The sequence below is a fragment of the Puma concolor genome, chromosome C2 (assembly GCF_028749965.1).
Source record: "Puma concolor isolate L17-30 chromosome C2, mPumCon1.1.hap2, whole genome shotgun sequence".
NCBI classification, from domain to species: domain Eukaryota; kingdom Metazoa; phylum Chordata; class Mammalia; order Carnivora; family Felidae; genus Puma; species Puma concolor.
This window is the reverse complement of record NC_141675.1, coordinates 37,502,633-37,523,646: the sequence shown is the minus strand read 5'-3', so window position 1 is coordinate 37,523,646 and position 21,014 is coordinate 37,502,633. Positions and strand designations below refer to the sequence as shown.

Here is a 21,014-nt window from a genome sequence, read left to right as displayed (position 1 = left end):
TGCTTTCAAGATGCATTAAGGTCTCCTGCTTTGTGACTGCTTTGGAGCCAGCAAATACCCTGACATGCACAGGTCGAATTATGCAGATTTCGTGAGTAAGTTTAATCTTATTTTTTAGCTAGTTAAAGTTCAAATGATATTTTAAAGTATGTTAGCTTGAAGTTAGCCATTTTATCGTTTTACCACTTTTATTTTAGGCATATTTTTAAAACAACCTTTAATTAATGAGAAAGTAAGATTCTGCACATAAAAAAAGCCCCTTTGTGTCTTTAGACTTACACTTCCAGTTTCTTTTGAATGATCTTTGTTGCATTAGACAGTTCTCCTATGTCTTTTGAAAGCCAGTTACCTAAACGGTTTTCTTGAGCATCTTTTTAGTTTTATTGAGTATTTTAAATTGAGCTTTTCTGCGCTCGATTGCTTATGTCTGACACAGTCTCAAGTTTCCACTGAATGGTAACAAAGACTGTAGAGTGTTGTTGGTACTGCAGTGAGAGGCATGCTTCTTTAGACCAGGTAAGAGAGATCATTTTGTTTCTTAGTGCTGGGTGAGTTTTTACCGCGTTTATTTTATATTCTTCCAACAGCAGCAATATTAAGTTGATAAACAGCCAGGAGCACGCTGAATTCAAGACGTCCTTGCTTGTTGCAGACAGGAAAACTACAGGGTATGGGGGTTGGGTTGGGTGGGGGGGGGGGGAGGGGTAGATTAAGCTTAGTTTATCACTCAGTTACTTATATAAATCAATTAAAATGTGAAAATAATTTTGGAGCTCACTTTTCCTCGTTCAAGAACTAAGAAAGCATTTGAGGAATTGAATAATTCTGAAGGTACTTTATAGTTATTACTTGTGACTGCAATTCAAATGATAGTTTTTACTTTCATTTCTTTCCAGTAGTTAATAAAATAAGCTTTGACCTTAACTCTACATTTTTTTATTTATGAAAACTTTTACATTGTCAACAGCAAAATATGCTTCCTCGGGATCTTTGAAATAAACCTGACACTTAAAAAAAAATATTTCAGCTTTTATAGCTGTTTCATTCCTTTCTTTCCTAGTACTTTTTTCTTAAAAGTATTTGTGCTTTGAAAATGTCAGCTGTATTCTAATGAAGCTCAGGCATTGTTTGCTCATAAAGGGGCCGGTGCATTCCACTGCTTTATGGTTTATTATGAGGCACAGTGTGAGAGTGTGGGTGGCACCATTTGGTGTCTGCCTCTTGGGGTAGTGACTGCCATTATGTTAGCGTTAGATTGGCAAAGAAAATATAGCATGCAAGATCCCATATGAAGAAAATCTTAACCCTAAACAATACTGAGTGAGCCCGGAATGTGTGACAACTTGATTGAGTTGATCACTTCAAGTATCCTCTCGAAAGTCTGCGTTTCAGTTACAATTAATATTCTACCAGTCACATCCCTTATTTTTTGATGTATATAACATACTCATTCTTTGAATTTTAATAAGGAAGTGAATGTTTCTGGATAAATGATGACATTTTAAGTAGATACAGTAAAATTTTAAATAATACATTTACTTAAAAAAGAGTTTTAAGGAACTTAGTGTGGGTGGGAAGGGGGAGTGGAAGAGGAGGTCAGGCAGAGAGCCTTTCTTTCAGTTAGGAAAGCCCTTATGAAGAAAAAAGCAACAGATGTTTCTTCTGTTACAATTGAGGTTGTTTTATTCAAAATTCACAGTAGCTGGAATGGGGAGGGGAGATCATAAATCTGACTTAATCAGGGGATAAATAGAACTTAGTCATTTAAAATTTATTCTTTTATACTTAGAATTTGAGAATCAGAGTAACATATTCTGAGTAGCATACCTTTTGGAGAGGCTTTTTTTAATCTTAAAAAATTAATGTGTAATTAATGGAAATGTGAGAAAGTTAACTTTAGTGCACTTAAGTTATGGAAAAAAATTCATCATTAAATGCTAAAGAATATTTGGAAAAAAACTTAGTATTATAAAATATATAAGGAATACTTAGGTTGCAAAAGTTTGTAATTGCACAATAGGTACTGAGGCTCAAGATGAAATTTCATTATGAAACCTTATTTACATACAGTGAGAGAGACTTTTATCTTCAGTAAGAAGCATGAGACTTACTCCAAAAAAGATCTTTGAATAAGAAATGCGGGAGAAACATTTTAAGTTTAATTAAAATTAGCCTCTAAAAAGAAAGATAGTAAGCTTAGATTGGTTGCTAATGGACAGAGAAGAATGTTTATTTGCTTAAAAAAAAAAGCAGCAAAGGAAGAGCTTGGAAGCAATATGCATGTAATGAAAACAGTCAAAATAAAAAAAAAAAGTTTTTGAATTTGTGGAATTCATAATGAGTAAAAACCTTTCCATTTGCAAGTAACAAAGAGAAGTTCCGTGCTATTGTGTAGTGTGCATTTATACACATTACAACTTGATGCATTTCTTAGAGTTAGCTCTTGAAAAACCAGGCCTGAGCACCAGATCTTTCACAAATTAGGCACTTAGTAAAACTTTGCCATGCCCTACACTGTAAAATTACAGTGTAAGAATAGATAATAGCCAAAAAATTCTGTGAACCACAGTTCAGAGTTTGTGTAAGGAGCAAATATTGAGTGGTTTTCTGAATGTTTAATTGGTATAAAGAGAAGACAGGAAAAGATATCAACATTCAAGGAGATTATTAAAAATTTCCCTTGCTCTTAGCTGGGATCTGTTGGTGTCCCTGAAGGTTTTCTTTGTTTCAAATGATGACAGAATGTAGAGATTTTGAAGCTTTTCGCATCATTGTTTTAATTAAGATTATAATTATATCAATTCTCAAATTGATCTTCATATATTTTGCTTTTGTAAGGAATAGCAGTAGGTAGCAGTTGAGGGGTGTTTTTCCTCTAGGATAAGTAAAATAATTTATGGAGTTTAAAATGGATTTACAAACTATACAGGTATGACTAAAGTAAGAACTTTTACAATTGTGACCAAAGTAATAGGTAAGTTTGATGAAATAGCCCTAAAAAAATATTGACGGCCCCACATGTGATACAGTTATCAAAATTTGTAGATTGTAGTTATCAAAAATGTGCATCACTTGTGCTTATAAGTGTAGGCATGGCAGTAGATTACTTAGCAGCATTAGCAACAACAACACAAATCTCTGAGACTGTTAACCCTTCAAATTAAGAGCAATACACTGAAAGCAGACTTCTAGAGTGAGTTATCTGTGGTTCTTGCCTTGTATATTTGAACTCTTTAGGACAAACCTGAGGTCTGGGGGATTCTGAGCCTTACCTATTGCATTGTTTTCCAAGTTGGAATACCCAGAGAGTGACTGGTGTAGACATTCTTTCTGCCTTACATATATGTGTGCAATTAGAAACAACAGCAACCTGGAAATCTCCTTTTTTTGTGAAGTGGAGGTCAGAGGGAAGATTTGCCTGATCCCTGCATTTTTCGGAAAAGAAAATCTTTTACATCGTTGTTTAGGAGCAGATAAAATAGTATGAATATTGTGCTTCAAGTATATTATGAGTTAACTCTTGTGGATGGATCCAGGAACCTATCCTGTAATGGTAGCATTACTTCTTTCTACCAAGTTTCAAGCAAGTAGTTTGCAAATAAACTTTTGGATCTTGACTCTGAAGCTAAAGACTATCAGTAGGGGCCTTTGTTTTGGACATTTTGCTCACTTATGGTGCAAAGTTTGTCACTCTTTTGGCAGTTTGGCAGAAAAATGAAGAGACTGCTAACCGAGCGCTTACTGTGTGTCAAGTAGACCCAGGGAACTTATTTCTAAAAATTTGCAAAATCTTTTTTTTTTTAATGTTTTAATGAATAAGATTTTGATTAAAGGATTATTGTTGATATTGATGTCTGACTTTAAGATGTTTTTGCTCTTCAAAATATGATTTAGATGTAGCTTTGATAATAGCTCTCAAATGGAACGTATCGGTAAAGTAATATTGATCATTGCAATTTTGAGTATTGTATTATGGAATACATTGATGCCCTTTTTAATTTGCTAGGGAACAGAACTGCTTTGAAAAACTCTAATTCATGGGTGGTCTTTGGTCTTTTTGAGTTTAGGTGTCCTAAAGTTTTAAATTTAAGAATGCAACTTTTAAGTTGTAGGTCCATCTGTAGTCATTGCCATCTTTTATAAAATTAGGATAATATCTCTCTTGACTGTGAATTTTAAATGATTTCATTTGTTAACATGGTCTGGGGCAGGTTACCATCTTAAAGGGGTTGTGAGCTTCTTCATGAGGATGATTAAGAGTGCTTGTATATTCTGATCCTTGTAAATTCTGATCCTTGTGGTTGCACACAGCTGCCTTGATCTATTCTAGCCATTCAGTGGCTGTTGGTGTAAGATAAAATGTGCTGTCTTCCTCTCACTCTTTTACTAGGCATGCACGCAGTGCCCGTGTGCCATCTGGTGGGTGTATTGGCTGTGGTGATGGTGCTGGAAGTAGTGGTTAAATGTATGCTAAACATTGAAAAGTTGTACCATTTAAGAAGGAGAGACTAAAGAAAGGGTCACTGACCTTTCTTTTTTTTAAAGTTTAAACAGAGATAAGTGTAATAGAGAGTCTATTTATACTCTATTACTTCCTTAATTCGAACAAAGAGAAAAAGGAACCTTGAAGCAGTCTTTCCCATATTTGTTAGAAATATGCATTCCCACCCAGTTTCTGATTCTTTAGATGTTGAGTGGAGCCCAGGAATGTGCATTTTGAATAGAAAGCACACTAGCCCCCTCCACCCCCTTTGCATCTTATGACCAGGCACATTTGGGAAGAATTGCTATGAAAGATTGGAAGAGCCAAGCTGTCTGAGGCCATATGGTAAACTTATTCAAGTATTAATCAGAAGATATATTGTCCAAAAAATGGAAAATTCTAATCAAGCATGTAAAAAGAAATGAGAAAATTAAGACTTAAAGGTTTCCTTTAGTGAGCAAGATCATAGAAAAAGGACAAAATGACATGTTTTAACTAAAGATAAAGAAGCCAGTGAAAAAGCAATAGGATTAAACCTATAGATGAGACAAATATTTTCAAATAGACATTTAAAAAATATTGAAAAGGGATCACCTGGGTGGCTCAGTCAGTTAAGTGTCCAACTCTTGATTTTGGCTCAGGTCATGATCTCATGGTTCATGAGTACAAGCTCCACGTTAGGCTCTACTAACTGTGGAGCCTGCTTGGGATCCTGTCTCTCTGCCTCTCCCTCCACATAAATAAATAAACTTAAAATATATACATTTTAAGGAAAGGAAAAGAAAAAATATATATTTTAAGGAAATATATATTTAAGGAAAAGAAAGGAAAATATATATATTTTAGGAAAGGAAAAGGTCCTACAAAGAAAACCTAGTGAGAATGGATTAAATGAGTTCAAAGATGTTTTAGGTTTGAGGAACTAAATGAAAACAACTATAATATTCCAGATATCAGAGCTTGAATTAAGTTCATTCAAGAAATGAAGAGGCATTGTTTAAATACTGGCATATGGGAAGGTGAAGGAAGAAATTCTTTTCTCCTTTGAAAGTGAAGAATCCAGGGCATTTATGGTTTTAGATACCAGAGAAACAGCAAATCATTTTCAAAGGTGTCCTCCATGTAAAAATGCTTATCAAAGCCAAGAGAACAGATTTGATCCTTTAGGCAAAGTATGTAGGAAAGACTGACAGAAAGATTTATTGATCCATTTAGGAGCATGCCCTTAGGGCCAAGAGCCTGTTTCTTGTTAGGGCCATTTCAAGGGTTCTTTCTTTGGATCCAGGAAAGATTTTGGTTAGATGGTCCATTTGGGGGAATCCTACAAGTTCTGTGTTCTAACAGCTGCAAAAACAGTGAGGCTTTTCTTCCCTGCCTATGATCTGTAGGAATGTGCATTTCAGATCTTCTGTCCTTATCTCTGCACTATAGAATGCTTGAATTCCATTTTAGAACCAAGTACAGAGGGGGAGATTCTAGAGGTCACTTTAACTATTAAACTTTGGAGATACTAGGAAATTTATCTTCTGTTTCTCATACCTCCCATTTGCAGCAATGTTGTGGTTATGGTTATGTAGATATGCTCTATTTTACTTATCTTACAGTTTTGGTGTTTCCATTTGGATATGCTGTCTTTTCAAATAACTATGAGTTATTAATGTGTTTTATTTATGAAGATAGTGTGTGGAACTATTGAGCCTGAGTTACTTGTCAAATAAAAGTGATAGATATTCTCTAAGCCATCCGTATTGTTTCTCTCTAGTCCACTCTTCAGTGATGTATATGGCTTTCTAGATGGCTGGCTGAAATTAGAGCTACAGTCTTAAGGTGTGGAGTCTTTTCTGTTTGCAAAATGAATTGGCCTATTCTAGAATCAACCTGTGACTTGACCTCATTAGTACTGTATTTGAAACCAATTGATAGTTCTTTATAACACTTACTAACAAATAGCTAAAAGGTTAGTGCAGGAAAGAAAGAAATGCTTGACACTTTCCATTTCTGACTCTGCTTACTCTCTGGTGGAAATGTTAATCACGAATGAAATAAAAGCATGTGATTCTGTCACATAAATAGGCAGATCTGTGGAGCAGAATAGAAAGTTAATAAATTGACCCAAATGAGTAAACAATCAAAGTAATGTTTCATATCAGCATAAGGGAGGGAAAGTAGATTATTAAAAGTAACCATTGGGGGGGGGGGGGGAATGGATCTTTTACTTCTCACATTGAATAAATTCCAGATGAGGCAAGGATGTAAAATTTTAAATGAAGGCATTAATGTATAAGAAAACATGGGGTGTGTTTAATACAATCTTAATGATAGCTAATTTCAAAGAACAGCATAGCCAACTGGAAATACCAAGCCTGTAAGATAAGTAGAATGTAGTATGTCTATGTATAATGTGCACCTCCAAGAAGGAGAATAAAGATAAATAAACTTTGCTATGACCTTCATTATTATATTTAAACATACTTACAGGCCTTTTTATGTATGACACAAATGTCACAAAAGGAAAGAATTACTATAAAATTGACCACCTTCTTTAAAAATGTGCTTAGAAAATCATATATAAAAGCAAAAGGCAAATGTCAAATTGGGGAAAATATTTGCATCAGATATAACAAAATATACTTTTTTTTTTAATATTTAAAGAGGGTCTGCCGATAAAAAAGAAATCACCAACAGCCAATAGAAAGATGGAAATCTTCAGGAAGAAAAATTTAGATGACTTAAAACCTATCAGCCTTACTCATAATAATAAATTAAAATCAAAATAAAATGAGAGGCTGTTTTCAATTTAAAAGTTGACAAAGTTTAACACACTGAGATGGTAAGGATATGTGGAAATGAACATTTTTATATATTTCTGTATGGAGGGTGAATTGCTGCAGTCATACAACCAGTGTGTGTAAAGACACATATAGTCATTGCATTATTATTTGCAGTAATAAAAGATTTTGTTAATGTTTGTAATACTAAAATATTTTCCATTACTAAGGGATTGATCAACAAACTTCTAGAACCATAAAAAGTAATACTGTGTAGCTAGCAAAGTAAATATTGAGGCAAAAGTATATATATGGGTTTGGAAAGACATCTGAGATACAGTTATTAAGTGGGGAAGAAAGCACATGCAAACTGATATATGGGAACAACTATATGGGAAGGAAAAAAGAATGTTGTGCATATATGTTTGTATATGCTTAGAATCCTTCTGGAAGGTTATATACAACTTGGCACCAGTAGCTATCACTGGGAAAGGGAATGGTTAGGTGGTGGTTGGGGATGGGACGAGACTTACGCGTCTCCTGAATCTGTATCATATGCTTCCATCCAAACATTCATGTATTCATTCATTCATGTAGCAATATTTGTTGAACTCTACTGTGTTGTCAGGCACCATGTGCTAGGTGCTGGAGATAGAGCAGTGGATGAGATAATGAAGCCCCTGTCCTTATGGAACTTAAATTCTGGGAGTGGGCAGGCAGATAATAACCACCACAGCAAGTAAATATTAATAAGCAATATATCATATAGAGATAAGTACTCCAGTGAAAAACCATAGTAAATTAGGAAGTACTTGTATACAGTGGTCAGGCATCTCTGAAATGATGACCAACCAGAGACTAGAATAAAGCTAGGGAATAAGGCAAGTAACTATCTGAGGGAAGAAAGCAAAAGGATTGCATAATCTATAATTAGCCTCTTACTAATGAGTATGAAATTGCCTAAGTCACTTTTTTCCCATCATTTTTATTAGTAAGGTATAATTTGCATGGAACAAATCCTAGTCCTTTTAGCCTGGAGTTGTACAACTTGGATGAACACCTACACCACCACAAGCTAGGCCATTTTCTAACTATTTAGAGCTGAAGTTGGACCCTGTGTATGTGTATGGGATATACCACTACTTCTGATTTGAGGTATTTATAAACCCATAAAATAGCCATATTCTTTCTTATGGTAACTTACTAATTTGGTTCTTCTAGAAAGGATGTGATATAGGCTTAGGTGAAGGTTTTTCCAAAAATCAATTCAAGCCAAAAAAATTTTTTTCCCCAGAGAGTCAGTACTGTGAAAAAATAACTTATACTGGCATCATGTAGACAAACCACAGTTATTTCACTGAATTTTTCATTCTAATTGAATATTGAAGGTGACTAACTGTAACTGGAACCCTGTAAAGAATTACGAGTGAAAGAAATCTTTGGTGTCTAGACAATTCTAATGGAAAACAGAAAGACTGTAATTACTTAGAAAATTGAAATTAAATTTTGAGCCAAAATTGTGTGCCTGTGCCAAGATTTGGCATAAGTTTTCAGCTGTTTTTCCAAGCCACTTCCCTAGGTGATTGATCTTATTTAGTTAATTCAGGGAATTGCCAGAACCAAAATCCAGGAAGGCCTTTAAATTTTTGTTTTTAATAAATACACCAACTGCCAGAAATTGGCTTCTGGACAGTGTCAGGCCCCTGTTGCCAAGGAGCTGTGAATTAAGGCCAGGTACTTAGGAAAAATTCTTTAGACTTGCTTTGGTTTACTTCTCTTGACCTGACTGAAATTTGGGGATATTGGATGTTTATAACCTATTTAAATACATCCTTTTGAGTCACACAATTTTTTAATCTTCAAGAAAAATTTGTTTAATGTTTATTTATATTTGGAGAGAGAGAGACAGAGACAGAGACAGAGTGTGAGTGGGGGAGGGGCAGAGAGAGACAGAGAATCTGAAGGAGGCTGCAGCCTCTGAGCTGTCAGCACAGAGCCCGATGCGGGGCTCGAACTCACGGACTGTGAGATCATGACCTGAACCGAAGTCGGACACTTAACCGACTCAGCCACTCAGGCACCCCTGGAGTCAGAATTTTAAACATTTCTTTCTGCTGCTGAACCTAAATGATTTGATGAAAGTGAACAACATCTAAATACATGGCTTTTATTTCTGAATATTACAATTACTGAAATCTCAGTGGGGCGCCTTTACTTCCAAAGCAGATTTCATTTTAACTAATTATAAAACACAGATACCTCATTTCTAGATCTTTATGTTGTTTCAACATCTATGACTGATTCTCACGTGCTTTCCCTTCCTCCCTCCCCTCTATCTTTTCCCTCCAGAATGGCAGTGGCTTTTTAAATTATAAAACAAGTACATGCATGTTCATAAAATGTTTTTTCAAGTAATAAAAAAGTGTAAACCAAGTAAAACCTTTCTCCTCACCATAACCTCTCTTACATTTGTTGTTTACCTTGCCATACCTTATATGCTTATATAAACTTATGTGTATATGTAGGTAGGTAAATGGAATCCTGCTAATCATAATCTCTTATAATGAGAACGTTTTCCATGGCAAACATATACTTGTAATTTTGTTTTAGGGACTGTAGAATATTCCATCATAGACATGTACCAAAAGATGTTTATACATTTAAATTGTTTTTAGGTTTTTGCCTGTATCTATAATGCTGCAATCCTAGGACATGTATAATTGTTTTTATCGGCTTGGTTTATTAGGATATATACCCAGCAGAGGAATTGCTGGTCACAGGATGTTCCCATTATTAATTGTGATGTTGATGAAGAGGCCAAGGGTCAGCTTGCCACTTAGGCAATGGAGGGCAGTTGAAAGGACATTTGTTGAAGTGGAAAGAAGCTTTAAAATGTATATAATTGTTTTTAAAGGGCTTATTTAAAATTTTGTACTCTAATTCACAGACCCATTATTCCTCTCTAATTACTGTCCTCCAGAAAGACTCTTTAATACCCCCTCCACCACTAGGGTATTAGCCCCTTGAGCACAGGGGATGGTGTCATTTGCACTGAATATCCATAATGCTTGGCATAAGTACTTAACATATAGTAGGTGCCAAGTAAATATTTTTTAAATGCACCCATTTTGCCACATTTTTACCAACTCAGGGCATTATCAAACTTACTCATCTTTATCAACCTGGTAGGTGAAAGGTTTCTTTTATTTTTTTATTATTTTTTTTAATGTTTATTTATTTGTGAGAGAGAGACAGAGTGTGAGTCAGGGAGGAGCAGAGAGAGAGGGAGACACAGAATCCGAAGCAGGCTCCAGGCTCTGAGCTGTCAGCACAGAACCTGACGTGGGGCTCAAACTCAAACCACAAGATCATGACCTGAGCCAAAGTTGGACGCTTACCGACTGAGCCACCCAGGCGCCCTGAAAAGATTTTTTTAAAAAGTGTTAAATTTTTCATTAAAATCAAGAATCTTTTCATATCCTAGATAATTTGGGTTTCTTCATGTACTCAGCTTATTTTTGTATTGAGGTACTGTTTTATTGTTGTTGACATATAAGTGGGAAGTTAAGTAAATAAAAGTTTTTAAGGATGACCTATGTGTTGCAAATTTGTTTACCAAGTCTGAGACTTGTCTTTTAAGTATATTAGGTCTTTTGCTATTTAGAAAAATATTTATTTTTAGGTAGTCACGTCTGTCAGTCTGTTTTCAGTTAAGATTTCTACATTCTGGAGCGCCTAAGTGGCTCAGTCGCTTAAGTGTCTTGATTTCAGCTTAGGTCATGATCTCACAGTTTGTGAGTTTGAGCCCCGCTTTGGGCTCTGTGCTGACAGCTCAGAGCCTAGAGCCGGCTTCAGATTCTGTGTGTGTCCCTCTCTATCTGCCCCTCCCCTGCTCATGCTCTGTCTCTCTCTCTCTCTCTCTCAAAAGTAAATAAACTTAAAGATTTCTAAATTCTGTAACATGCTCAGAAGGACCTTCTTCATTCCCAAATTATAAAAAACTATTATTATATTTCTTTAAATACTTTTGTGGCTTTAATTTTTATGTTTAAGTGTTTGATCTTTCTGGAATTGATTTTTGTACAAGATAAGAAATTGAAATCTAAGGTTTCTTTTATCCAGGTGGACACTTCTTGTCTCAGAAACATTTCTTTCAGGTGTGTGTCTTTGTTTTGTTTTAAATTGAAGTATAGTTGGCATACAATGTTGTATTAGTTTTTGGATGTGCAAGCAAAAACATTTTTTAAGTAATCCACCCTTTCCCCACTGATTTGAAAATGCTACTTTTGCCATATATAAAATTTTCATGTATACATGCAATAATTTCTGGACTTTAATTTCTGTTTTGTCAAGGTTTTTCTATCTGCTTCTTAGCAATAGCACATTTCAATCACTTCAGCTGTGTAATAATTTTGAAATCTGGTAGGCTAAAGTTCCCCTCTTCCCTGTTATTCCTTTTTTTAATTTTCTTGGCTGTTCTCTTTGTCTTTATTCTTCCAGATGCACTTTAGAATCAATTTGTCAAATTTATGAAGTTCCCTCTAAATTCTTTTGGTATTAACTGACATAACAGATTTGGCTTTAGTGATGTTTTTCATTTTGTTTTGACCAAAGTTTTATACTCTTAATTCTTCTTTACTGTTAGGTTTAAAATTGGAGTCAATTTGTTCCCTAACCTTAATTGTCTTTTTGTGTTTCTTGTTCCACTGTTTTTTGCAAGTTTTTGACTTTTGTTTCTACCAGTATGTCAGTGATGATCTCATTTTAAACATTCAACAGCACTGAGGTCAATTTTTAAAATCATCTGAGAAGACAAATACCACATGATTTAACTTACATGTGGAATCTAAAAAATAAACGAACAAATAAAAGCAGAAACAGACTCATAAATACAGAGAACAAAACTGATAGTTGCCAGAGGGGAACAGGGTGGGGGATAGATGAAGCAGGTCAAAAAGATTAAGAGGTGCAAACTTCCAGGAACACCTGGGTGGCTCAGTCAGTGAAGCGTCCAACTTTGGCTCAGGTCATGATCTCGCACTTTGTGGGTTCGGGCCCTGCGTCAGGCTCTGTTATGACAGCTCAGAGTCTGGAGCCTGCTTCAGAGTCTGTGTTTCCCTCTTTCTCTGCCCCACCCCTGCTCACACTTTTTCTGTCTTTCAAAAATGAATAAACATTAAAAAAATAAAAGAAGTACAAACTTCCAGTTATAAAATAAGTAAGTCCACAGGGTTGTAAAGGGAATGTAGTCAATAGTATTGTAGTAATGTTGTATGGTGACAGATGGTAACTGCACCCATCATGGTAAGCATTTTGTAATATATGTAATTGTCAAATCATTATGTTGTACACCTAAAACTATGTAATATTGTGTGTCAGCCATACTTTAATTAAAAAAAATAAATGTGAGGGGCACCTGGGTGGCTTAGTTGGTTAAGCGTCTGACATGGGTTCAGTTCATCATCTCAGTTTGTGAGTTTGAGCCCCACGTCAGGCTCTCTGCTGACAGCTCAGAGCCTGGAGCCTGCTTCAAATTCTGAATTCTGTTGTTTGCCTCTCTCTCTGCCCCTCCCTCCCTCCCTCACTCTTTCTCTTTCTCTCAAAAATAAGTAAACATTAAAAAATAATTATAATAAATAAATCTGAGAATCAGACTTTTCAGTGTTGTGCTCTTCCTCATATGCCTGTCCTACCTGGGACTGAGTTTATGGCACTGGTCTATCAATTCCATAGCTGTTCCTCCCTGTAGAATCATAGGTTATTATTATCCAGTTAGGGTGAATTCTAAAGTGGTGAACAACTATATTTAGGATGTTTGATATAACCTTAATCTTTAGCAATTGGTAAGATATGCATCTTATATAAAAAACAAAAATCAGTTTCATGGTTACAGAGCAAGGAAACTTTATTTGATATACCAGTTCAAAATAATAAACAAAGGACCTAGCATTTTAACTTATTTCAAACCCAGTATAAGTAATGGCACCTATTAAAAAGTCACAAAAAAAAAAAAAAAATGAAGCTTAGGCTATATTACAGGAAATATGGTATCCAGATTAGAAAAGGTGATAGATAGCTCCAGTCTATGCTAATCAAATGGTTATATAGCTTTGTGCATCTGTTTTGTGCCAGGGACTAAACCAGATGCTAGGATTACAAAGCTTAGAGACATAGCCCACTTAGAACTATGTAAATGGTAGCTAGAACAAGCAACTATCATAGGTTTTGTGAAAAGTCAGAAGGGCATCCAGGAACTAGACCACAGAGGCTGGGGACAGCTTTTAAGGAAGAGGTGACACACAGAGCAGAGGCTTGGGAGGTGGAGCTATAGCCACCTTGTAGAAATTATTTATCCTCACTCTGTCTCCATTACTTCATGTGTAAAACGGAGTCTCTAATAATACATTTTACACTGTTGTCCTAAGTGTTAATGATATATATATGTACATATAATATATATATGTATATATATATGTTATATATGTATATAACATATAATGATATACACACACACACACACACACACACACATATGTATAGGAAGCCTCTGGAGCAGACTCTGGCACACAATAATGACTTAGGAAATAGTATGGCATGCCATTTTGAAGTGCTGGGAGGTAGAAGTTGTCCCAGCAGAGAGAGACTTCAAGCAGAAGGAAAGGAGTGTGCCAAAGCTGGAGTGGTTGAGCTGGAGCCTTTCTGGAACTGCAAAATATTTAACCTGATTAGAGTGGAGGAAGTAGCCGAAGATGAAGCTGCGAAGGGAGGCAGGGGTGAGATCTCCAGATAAGAGCTGTTGTGCCATGTTGAGGAGTCTGAGAGGCATTGGACATGTTTGGAATCTTTAAAGGCCTAAAGTAGGGGAGTGTCCAGAGCAGTTTCCCCAGTTGAAAGACGGGTTTGTTACAGATGTGTGGAGGGTTAGGGTTAGCTGTTTGAAGTAGCATTTCCAGGTGGAATGGTAGTGCTCAGCCCTGGCTGCAATGCTGAAGCCATCTGGAGAACTTTCAACAGTCTGATGCCCAGGTTCACTCCCAGTCAGTTTTATCAGCAGCTCTGGGGGTGGGACTGAGGCCTTGGTATTTTTTATTGAGTCCCAGATAATTCCATCACACAGGCACCATGGTGAATCACTGAGTTAGAGGGTATATGTAATTCGAATCAGATTTAATAAAGTTGCAAATTAAACAAGTGCTAGCAGCATAAAGGAACCAGAGTAAGAAGATAACAAGTAGGATACAGTGGTCAGTTGAATGAGGTGGGTTGATTATTTCTGGATTGGGTCACTGGGATGATTTTGATCGTATTACCAAGACTCAGTCATATACCAAGACTGAGGACATGAAGGCGAAGCAGGTTTGTGTATTAGACCTTGCTGAGTGGGCGTGAAAAAGATAAGGAATTTTATTTTATTTAATTTGTTTATTTTTTTATTTAAAAAAATTTTTTTAACGTTTATTTATTTTTGAGAGAGAGACAGAGCATGAACAGGGGAGGGGCAGAGAGAGAGGGAGACACAGAATCTGAAACAGGCTCCAGGCTCTGAGCTGTCAGCACAGAGCCCGACGTGGGGCTCGAACTCACGGATGGTGAGATCATGACCTGAGCCGAAGTCGGACGCCTAACCGACCAAGCCACCCAGGCGCCCCAAGGAATTTTATTTTTAAATGTGGGTATTGAGGGAAAATGATAGAGGATCAGAGAAAGAAACTGAAGGGGAGAAGCCAATGCTGCAGTCGAAAACTCAGGAGACAGAGTAAATAATTGATGAGTGAGACCCCTGAGAAGACAGGACATGCAGAGACATTAAAGTAATTTGAGAATTTCCACTCAGAAAGAAGTAAAAATATGTGAGGGTGCAGATAGGTTCACAGGTCCAGGAAGAGAAGCTATAATATAGCCTGATGGCCTGGTTTCCTTAATTGTCATTTTTTCCCCCCAGAGTTTCAATATTGAACCTTTTTCAGATACTTTCTTGGGTGATCTCTTTTGTTATATTAGGTTACTAAGAAAAACATTGATAAACTGAAGTTTGTCCAGAGGAGTTAATAATTGATACAGTTCAGAAAATTATAGGTTAGTTTTTCATCTCAGGAGTAGCACTTGGCTGCCTTAATTTGAAATTCAAAGAGGGGCGCCTGGGTGGCTCAGTCTGTTAAGCATCTGACTTCGGCTCCGATCATGATCTCTCCATCTGTGAGTTTGAGTCCCACTTTGGGCTCTGTGCTGATAGCTCAGAGCCTGGAGCCTGCTTTGGATTCTGTGTCTCCTTCTGTCTCTGGCCCAACCCTGCTCATGCTCCGTCTCTCTTTCTCAAAAATAAACATACATTAAAAATTTTTTTTTGGATTTAAAGTGTTGAGGGGCGCCTGGGTGGCGCAGTCAGTTAAGCGTCCGACTTCAGCCAGGTCACGATCTCGCGGTCCGGGAGTTCGAGCCCCGCGTCGGGCTCTGGGCTGATGGCTCAGAGCCTGGAGCCTGTTTCCGATTCTGTGTCTCCCTCTCTCTCTGCCCCTCCCCCGTTCATGCTCTGTCTCTCTCTGTCCCAAAAATAAATAAACGTTGAAAAAAAAAAATTAAAAAAAAAAATAAATAAATAAAGTGTTGAAATCACTTGAAAACACTGTACACATCCCATAGTTTCCGATATCACTAACTAGGTAGCATCATATTTTTTTTTTTTCTAGTATAAAACCTCAAAAAACTACGGTCTCATTTTGAAAACATGTTAATTTTTAGTATAACTATTTTCTATTTTACTATAAATATAAATAAATTCTAATGGATATTTTACTTCATATTCTACTTCATACTTCTTTTTATTCTATGATACCTAATAAAGACCTAACTGGATTTCTCAACTGTGATATAAACTGTGATTTGCATTATGTATTGCATTATGTTTTTTCCTCAAAGAACCCACTAAAAGTCTAACTGTCAGGCAGACTGAACTATTTATTTTATAGTTTTCCTATTCAGCAGAAGTAATCATATTCACTACAAGAAAGCAATCATTAGTATGGCTTTTCAGTAAGGCTTCTTATATATAACTTAAATTATTAAGATAATTATGATTACTAAAGCAAAACTGGGGTTAGGAGCATGAATGTATAGATAGAAGGTGGCCTTGATATTGCAGACATTAACCTCATATTTGGTATCATTTCAGGTAACATTTCATTTGTTGCGTTTCCAGTTTCCAGCACCAACTCACCAACAAAGATTTTACCGAAAACCTTAGGACCAATAAATGTGAATGTTGGACCCCAAATGGTAAGAAAATCATCAAATCTTAGAATTGGAAATTTTGCGTGGGCAAGACTAATTTAAAATTAAAGTTTAAAATTTAAAGCTGTAGGTAAAAAATTCCCGTTCATTTCTTAACTCAGTCACTTTTTGAAAAAATTTTGTTTTCATCTGAATATAACTGGTTAAATCTTGAGAAAAAGAAAGCCACTGTGCTCTTCAGTGTTTAATTTTCATGTATTTGAATATGTGATTTCTGGATGTGTAATATCAAGGTTTTTTTGCTCCTTGTGTGAGGATTCTCTTGTTTTTAAATTGTTTGATTACATTGGTTCAAATCTGTTATGTTTTATGTTCTCTTTTTTCTTATAAAATAACTTCTATTGCCCTAAACTGCGTACTCTCCTATAAATTGAATATGACCCAGCAGTTCATCTATATTGAGAGCAATTAATCTTTGGCAGTAGAAATAATGAATGAAAAATGAAAAATATTTAACTGTCTCTCTGAAGGTATTCCATTAATTATTTAATTATGCTAGAGCTTGAACTATACAGCACTTTTAGAAAGCTTTATTTATAAACATAGTTGCATGCAATTTCTCTAAAAACTACTTACTGTAATGGTCTTACCCACCTTTAGCAAAAGTATGTAAACTCTTGAATAGTAAACCTTCATTGTCAGCTCTTGCATATGTTCTCATCTATAGAGCAATAAGGATACATTTTGCCCATAATACTCACTATTGTGGACTCTGTTGAGTGCAACATTATTCAGGCAAAAATATATTTTAACATACTTAGTGACTTCAGCAAATCTTTGAGATTTTAAGACATTCTAGAAATGACATTTTTCTTGATCACTTGAGGACTGTTAATTATCTAAAAAATTCAAGCCAAAGATCTTACACAATTTACTCTAAGTATGTGCAGAATGTAATCTAGCTCCAAACCACATGGAGACTTAAACTCAGGTAAGTGTCCCCATTTGAAGGTAGTTCAGGGTATGTTTCAGACATTACTGCGCTTTTGCTTCTCACCAGCCCCTGCAGTGGGTGCAAATGAGATACGGCACCTGACTTTAAAGTTTGTATTTTGAAAGGCTTTTATATAAACACAAAAATTAAATAAACATGCCCAAACTCTTACGAGTTTCATCCTTACAGTACTCCTCTGTTTTGAGAAACTGTTTCCTGTCAGTATTTTAGTGATACTGCTATGGCTCAAATTTGAATTCCTCTTTTGGCGACAGTTTTTCTTTCCATTGTCCATTTGAACTAATGTGTATGGAAGTAATTTTATACTTCAGTTTTGATGATGATAGGTGGTCTTACTCCATTACTACAAACCTGAGAGTCAGCAAAACAAAGGTCAGAAGAAGGGAAGGAGATTGGGGCTCTTTAAGCCAGGCCTTAATTTGTCTCCTTAATTCTGAGGTGCTTTTTACAGTTCTTAGTTCTTAGACAGGAATGAGAGCTTTCTTTTTGACCTCCTAATTGTTGTAGAATCCCACTTAGTGTCATTTCTCTCTTCTGTTGCTTGTCTCTTCCGAATATTGTCCCTTCACCCTCAATCTCTCATCTATGATTAAAAAAGCATTTTTTTAAGTTGAAAAATTCTTGACTAAAACCTCACCCATTTGCTTCTTACAGTTGTCTTTCTTCACTTGCCCTTTAAATTTCACATGTCTCCTTGCAAGCCAAGTCTTAATGGTAGATAGAAATTTCAAATAGCCCCAAGAAGAGAGTAGTTTTCTGTGTTAATAGAAACTAGTTTAGCAATAACTGTGTTAGTTTGGGATACTTGCCCTCTACTTAAAGGTATCCTGTTTTATACACACACACACACACACACACACACGCACACACACACACACACACACACACAGCGTATGTATGATAATCTCATAACTGTATTTTAACATGGTTAAAAAGTACATGTTTCTTGGGGAGCCTGGGTGGCTCAGTCAGTTAAGCATACAACTTTGGCTCAGGTCATGATCTCACGGTTCGTGGGTTCGAGCCCCGCGTCAGGCTCTGTGCTGACCGCTCAGAGCGTGGAGCCTGTTTCAGATTCTGTGTCTTCTTCTCTCTGTCCCCTCCCCCACTTGTGCTCTGTCTCTCTCTCAAAAATAAATAAACATTAAAAAAAAATTTTTTAAGTACATGTTTCTTATAGTGAAAACTAAAGTTTTGTGAAATAATGAAATCCTTTATTATAATCCTTTATAATTATATAGATTTTTTCCCTTCAGAATACAGATATTCCCTTAGTTTTTCTTTCTTTTTTTAAATTGAAGTATCATTGACACACAATATCACATTAATTTCAGGTGTACAATGTAGTGATTGGACAAGTCCATACTTTATGCTGTTCCCCACCAGTGTAGCTACAGTACAAGGCTACTACAGTCTCTTGGCTCTTACTGTAGATGGCAGTAGTACGTAAGATATATTGATTAAAGGCAGAAAATCTTCAGAATGAGGTTCAGTTGCTGTATGATTTTCATAACCCATCTGTAATCTATTGTCAAAAAAACCACATAATTACACTTAAATTAAGGATGTCTTTGGGCATGGGGAGAGGTGGGCACTTAAATTTAAAATAAGTGTTCATTTTCCTTATTAGATCAACAGAATATAGGAAGTAATTACCTCTAATTTCAACTTGGGATTTCACAATTATGGTTCAGTTTTAATAAAGCATATCTGGACCATCACCTATGTAATTTTCCTGGGTTCAGTGGTTGATCAAGTTCTGTTGACTTTTCTTTGATTTTGTTTCTTAAGTTTCACTGTCATTGTCCTAATTTAGGAACTCATTGCATCTCACATGAACTTCTAAATTGTCATTTTAGTTCAAGTCCATCATTCCTCCAATTTGTTCATTCAGGAAATGTTTACTAAGGATTTCTATTATTAAGGACACACCAGGCACTGTGCTGAGAGAAAGGAATAGAGTATTGTTAATCACTCTCAGATCAGCAAAGAATATCAGCTGACAGTTTAACATTGAGGAAGAAAAGAATAAGCCAGAACATACCCTTCTCAGTAATGATAACTAGTTTTTTTCTATGTCCTATTTTCCTTCATCCTCTCTTCATCTTTACTTTTCTACAAAGCCCTTTAAATCGGGTAAACTGAGCCTGTAGGCTACCAATAACAGATATAGAAAAAGAATTTAGTAATAATACTGCACAGGGGCCCCTGGGTGGCTCAGTCAGTTGAACATCCAACTCTTGATTTCAGCTCAGGTCATGATCCCAGAGTCGTGGGATCAAGCCCTGCATCAGGTTCCATGCTGAGCGTAGAGTCTTCTTAAAAGTCTAAGCTCCTGGGTGGCTCAATTGGTTAAGCATCTGACTTTGGCTCAGGTCATGATCTTGCAGTTCGTGAGTTCAAGCCCCACGTTGGGTTCTGTGTTGACAGCTCAGAGCCTGGAGCCTGCTTCGGATTCCCTCTCTCTCTGCCCCTCCCATGTTCGAGCTCTGTCTCTCTGTCTCTCTCAAAAATAAATAAACATTTAAAAAAAAAAGATGCTCTTTCTCTCTCTCTCTCCCCCCCTCCCTCTGCCCCCTCCCCCCACTTGCACGTTTTCTGAAATAAAAAACATAATACTGCACAAATTATGCAGTCTATTTCAAGGGTAAATCGGAATGCTTAGATTTGTTTTGTCTCCTGTTCTAGAAATAGAGTAGACAAAGACTCATCAAATACTCAAATTTTCCTTCTTAAGCTTCACACTCAAGGTTGGCATGATATAGGACATTTGAATGTGTGATGTAGTGATTGTTGAGAATGATATCCTTTATATTGTAGAGTATTTCCTTACTGGATTTTATGTAGACCTTTGGCATACCAGTGAATAAAGAAGCTCCTTTATTTTCATTTTAAGAGCTAAGTCTTTGGTTTCAGTTCATTAAGTATTTGCTGTGCCTTTTCTGTGAATATCTCCTAGCAGTGTATGAGGCTCTGCAAACATTCACTCTACCCTTAAAGATGGTACGCTGAAATGGAGGTGCGGAGGTGAGGTGGAATGTGTAGAGGGGGTAGGAGGTACAAACACATTGTCCAGTATTCATATTTTTTCATGAGGTAAACTTCTGAATTCCTCATTTAATAGTCCTTGGAATATAGTAGAGAATCAGAATTCCCCAGATACCTATCAGTGTTTCTTGTCTTTTGTTTTTATTTTCTTATCTATAGAATTAACTTACTAAAATTATTTCCTAGACATTTGTATATAGTAATATCTCCCTAGCCCCAAATTCGCAAAATACACACAAACAGAGGTAACTAAAGTTCTTAAATATTTAGCAAATGAATAAATGTTGGCAAGACTTTATTTTTTTTAATAAGTTCTTGTTTTTTTTAATGTTTTTGAGGGAGAGAGAGCGCGTGCATGTGTGAGCAAACGAGGACAGGGGCAGAGAGAGAGGATCCAAAGCAGGCTCCACACTGACCACAGAGAGCCTGATATAGGGCTCCAGCCCACAAACCGTGAGATCATGACCTGAGT

At 36.2% G+C, this 21,014-nt stretch overlaps 1 protein-coding gene across 7 annotated transcripts in view; it reads left to right on the top strand.

Moving 5' to 3' along the window:
• TFDP2 (transcription factor Dp-2) overlaps positions 1-21,014 on the top strand; it is a 174,100-nt gene that overhangs the window by 101,941 nt on the left and 51,145 nt on the right. For 4 of the 7 annotated variants that reach the window (XM_025913428.2, XM_025913427.2, XM_086674437.1 and 1 more), the window contains exon 4: positions 16,421-16,524. In XM_025913428.2, coding sequence (XP_025769213.1) covers positions 16,421-16,524 — 104 coding nt within the window. Of the gene's footprint in view, positions 1-10; positions 96-469; positions 517-16,420; positions 16,525-21,014 lie in introns of those variants that run through there. The other 3 variants (XM_086674438.1, XM_086674439.1, XM_025913430.2) reach the window with 2 other exon arrangements.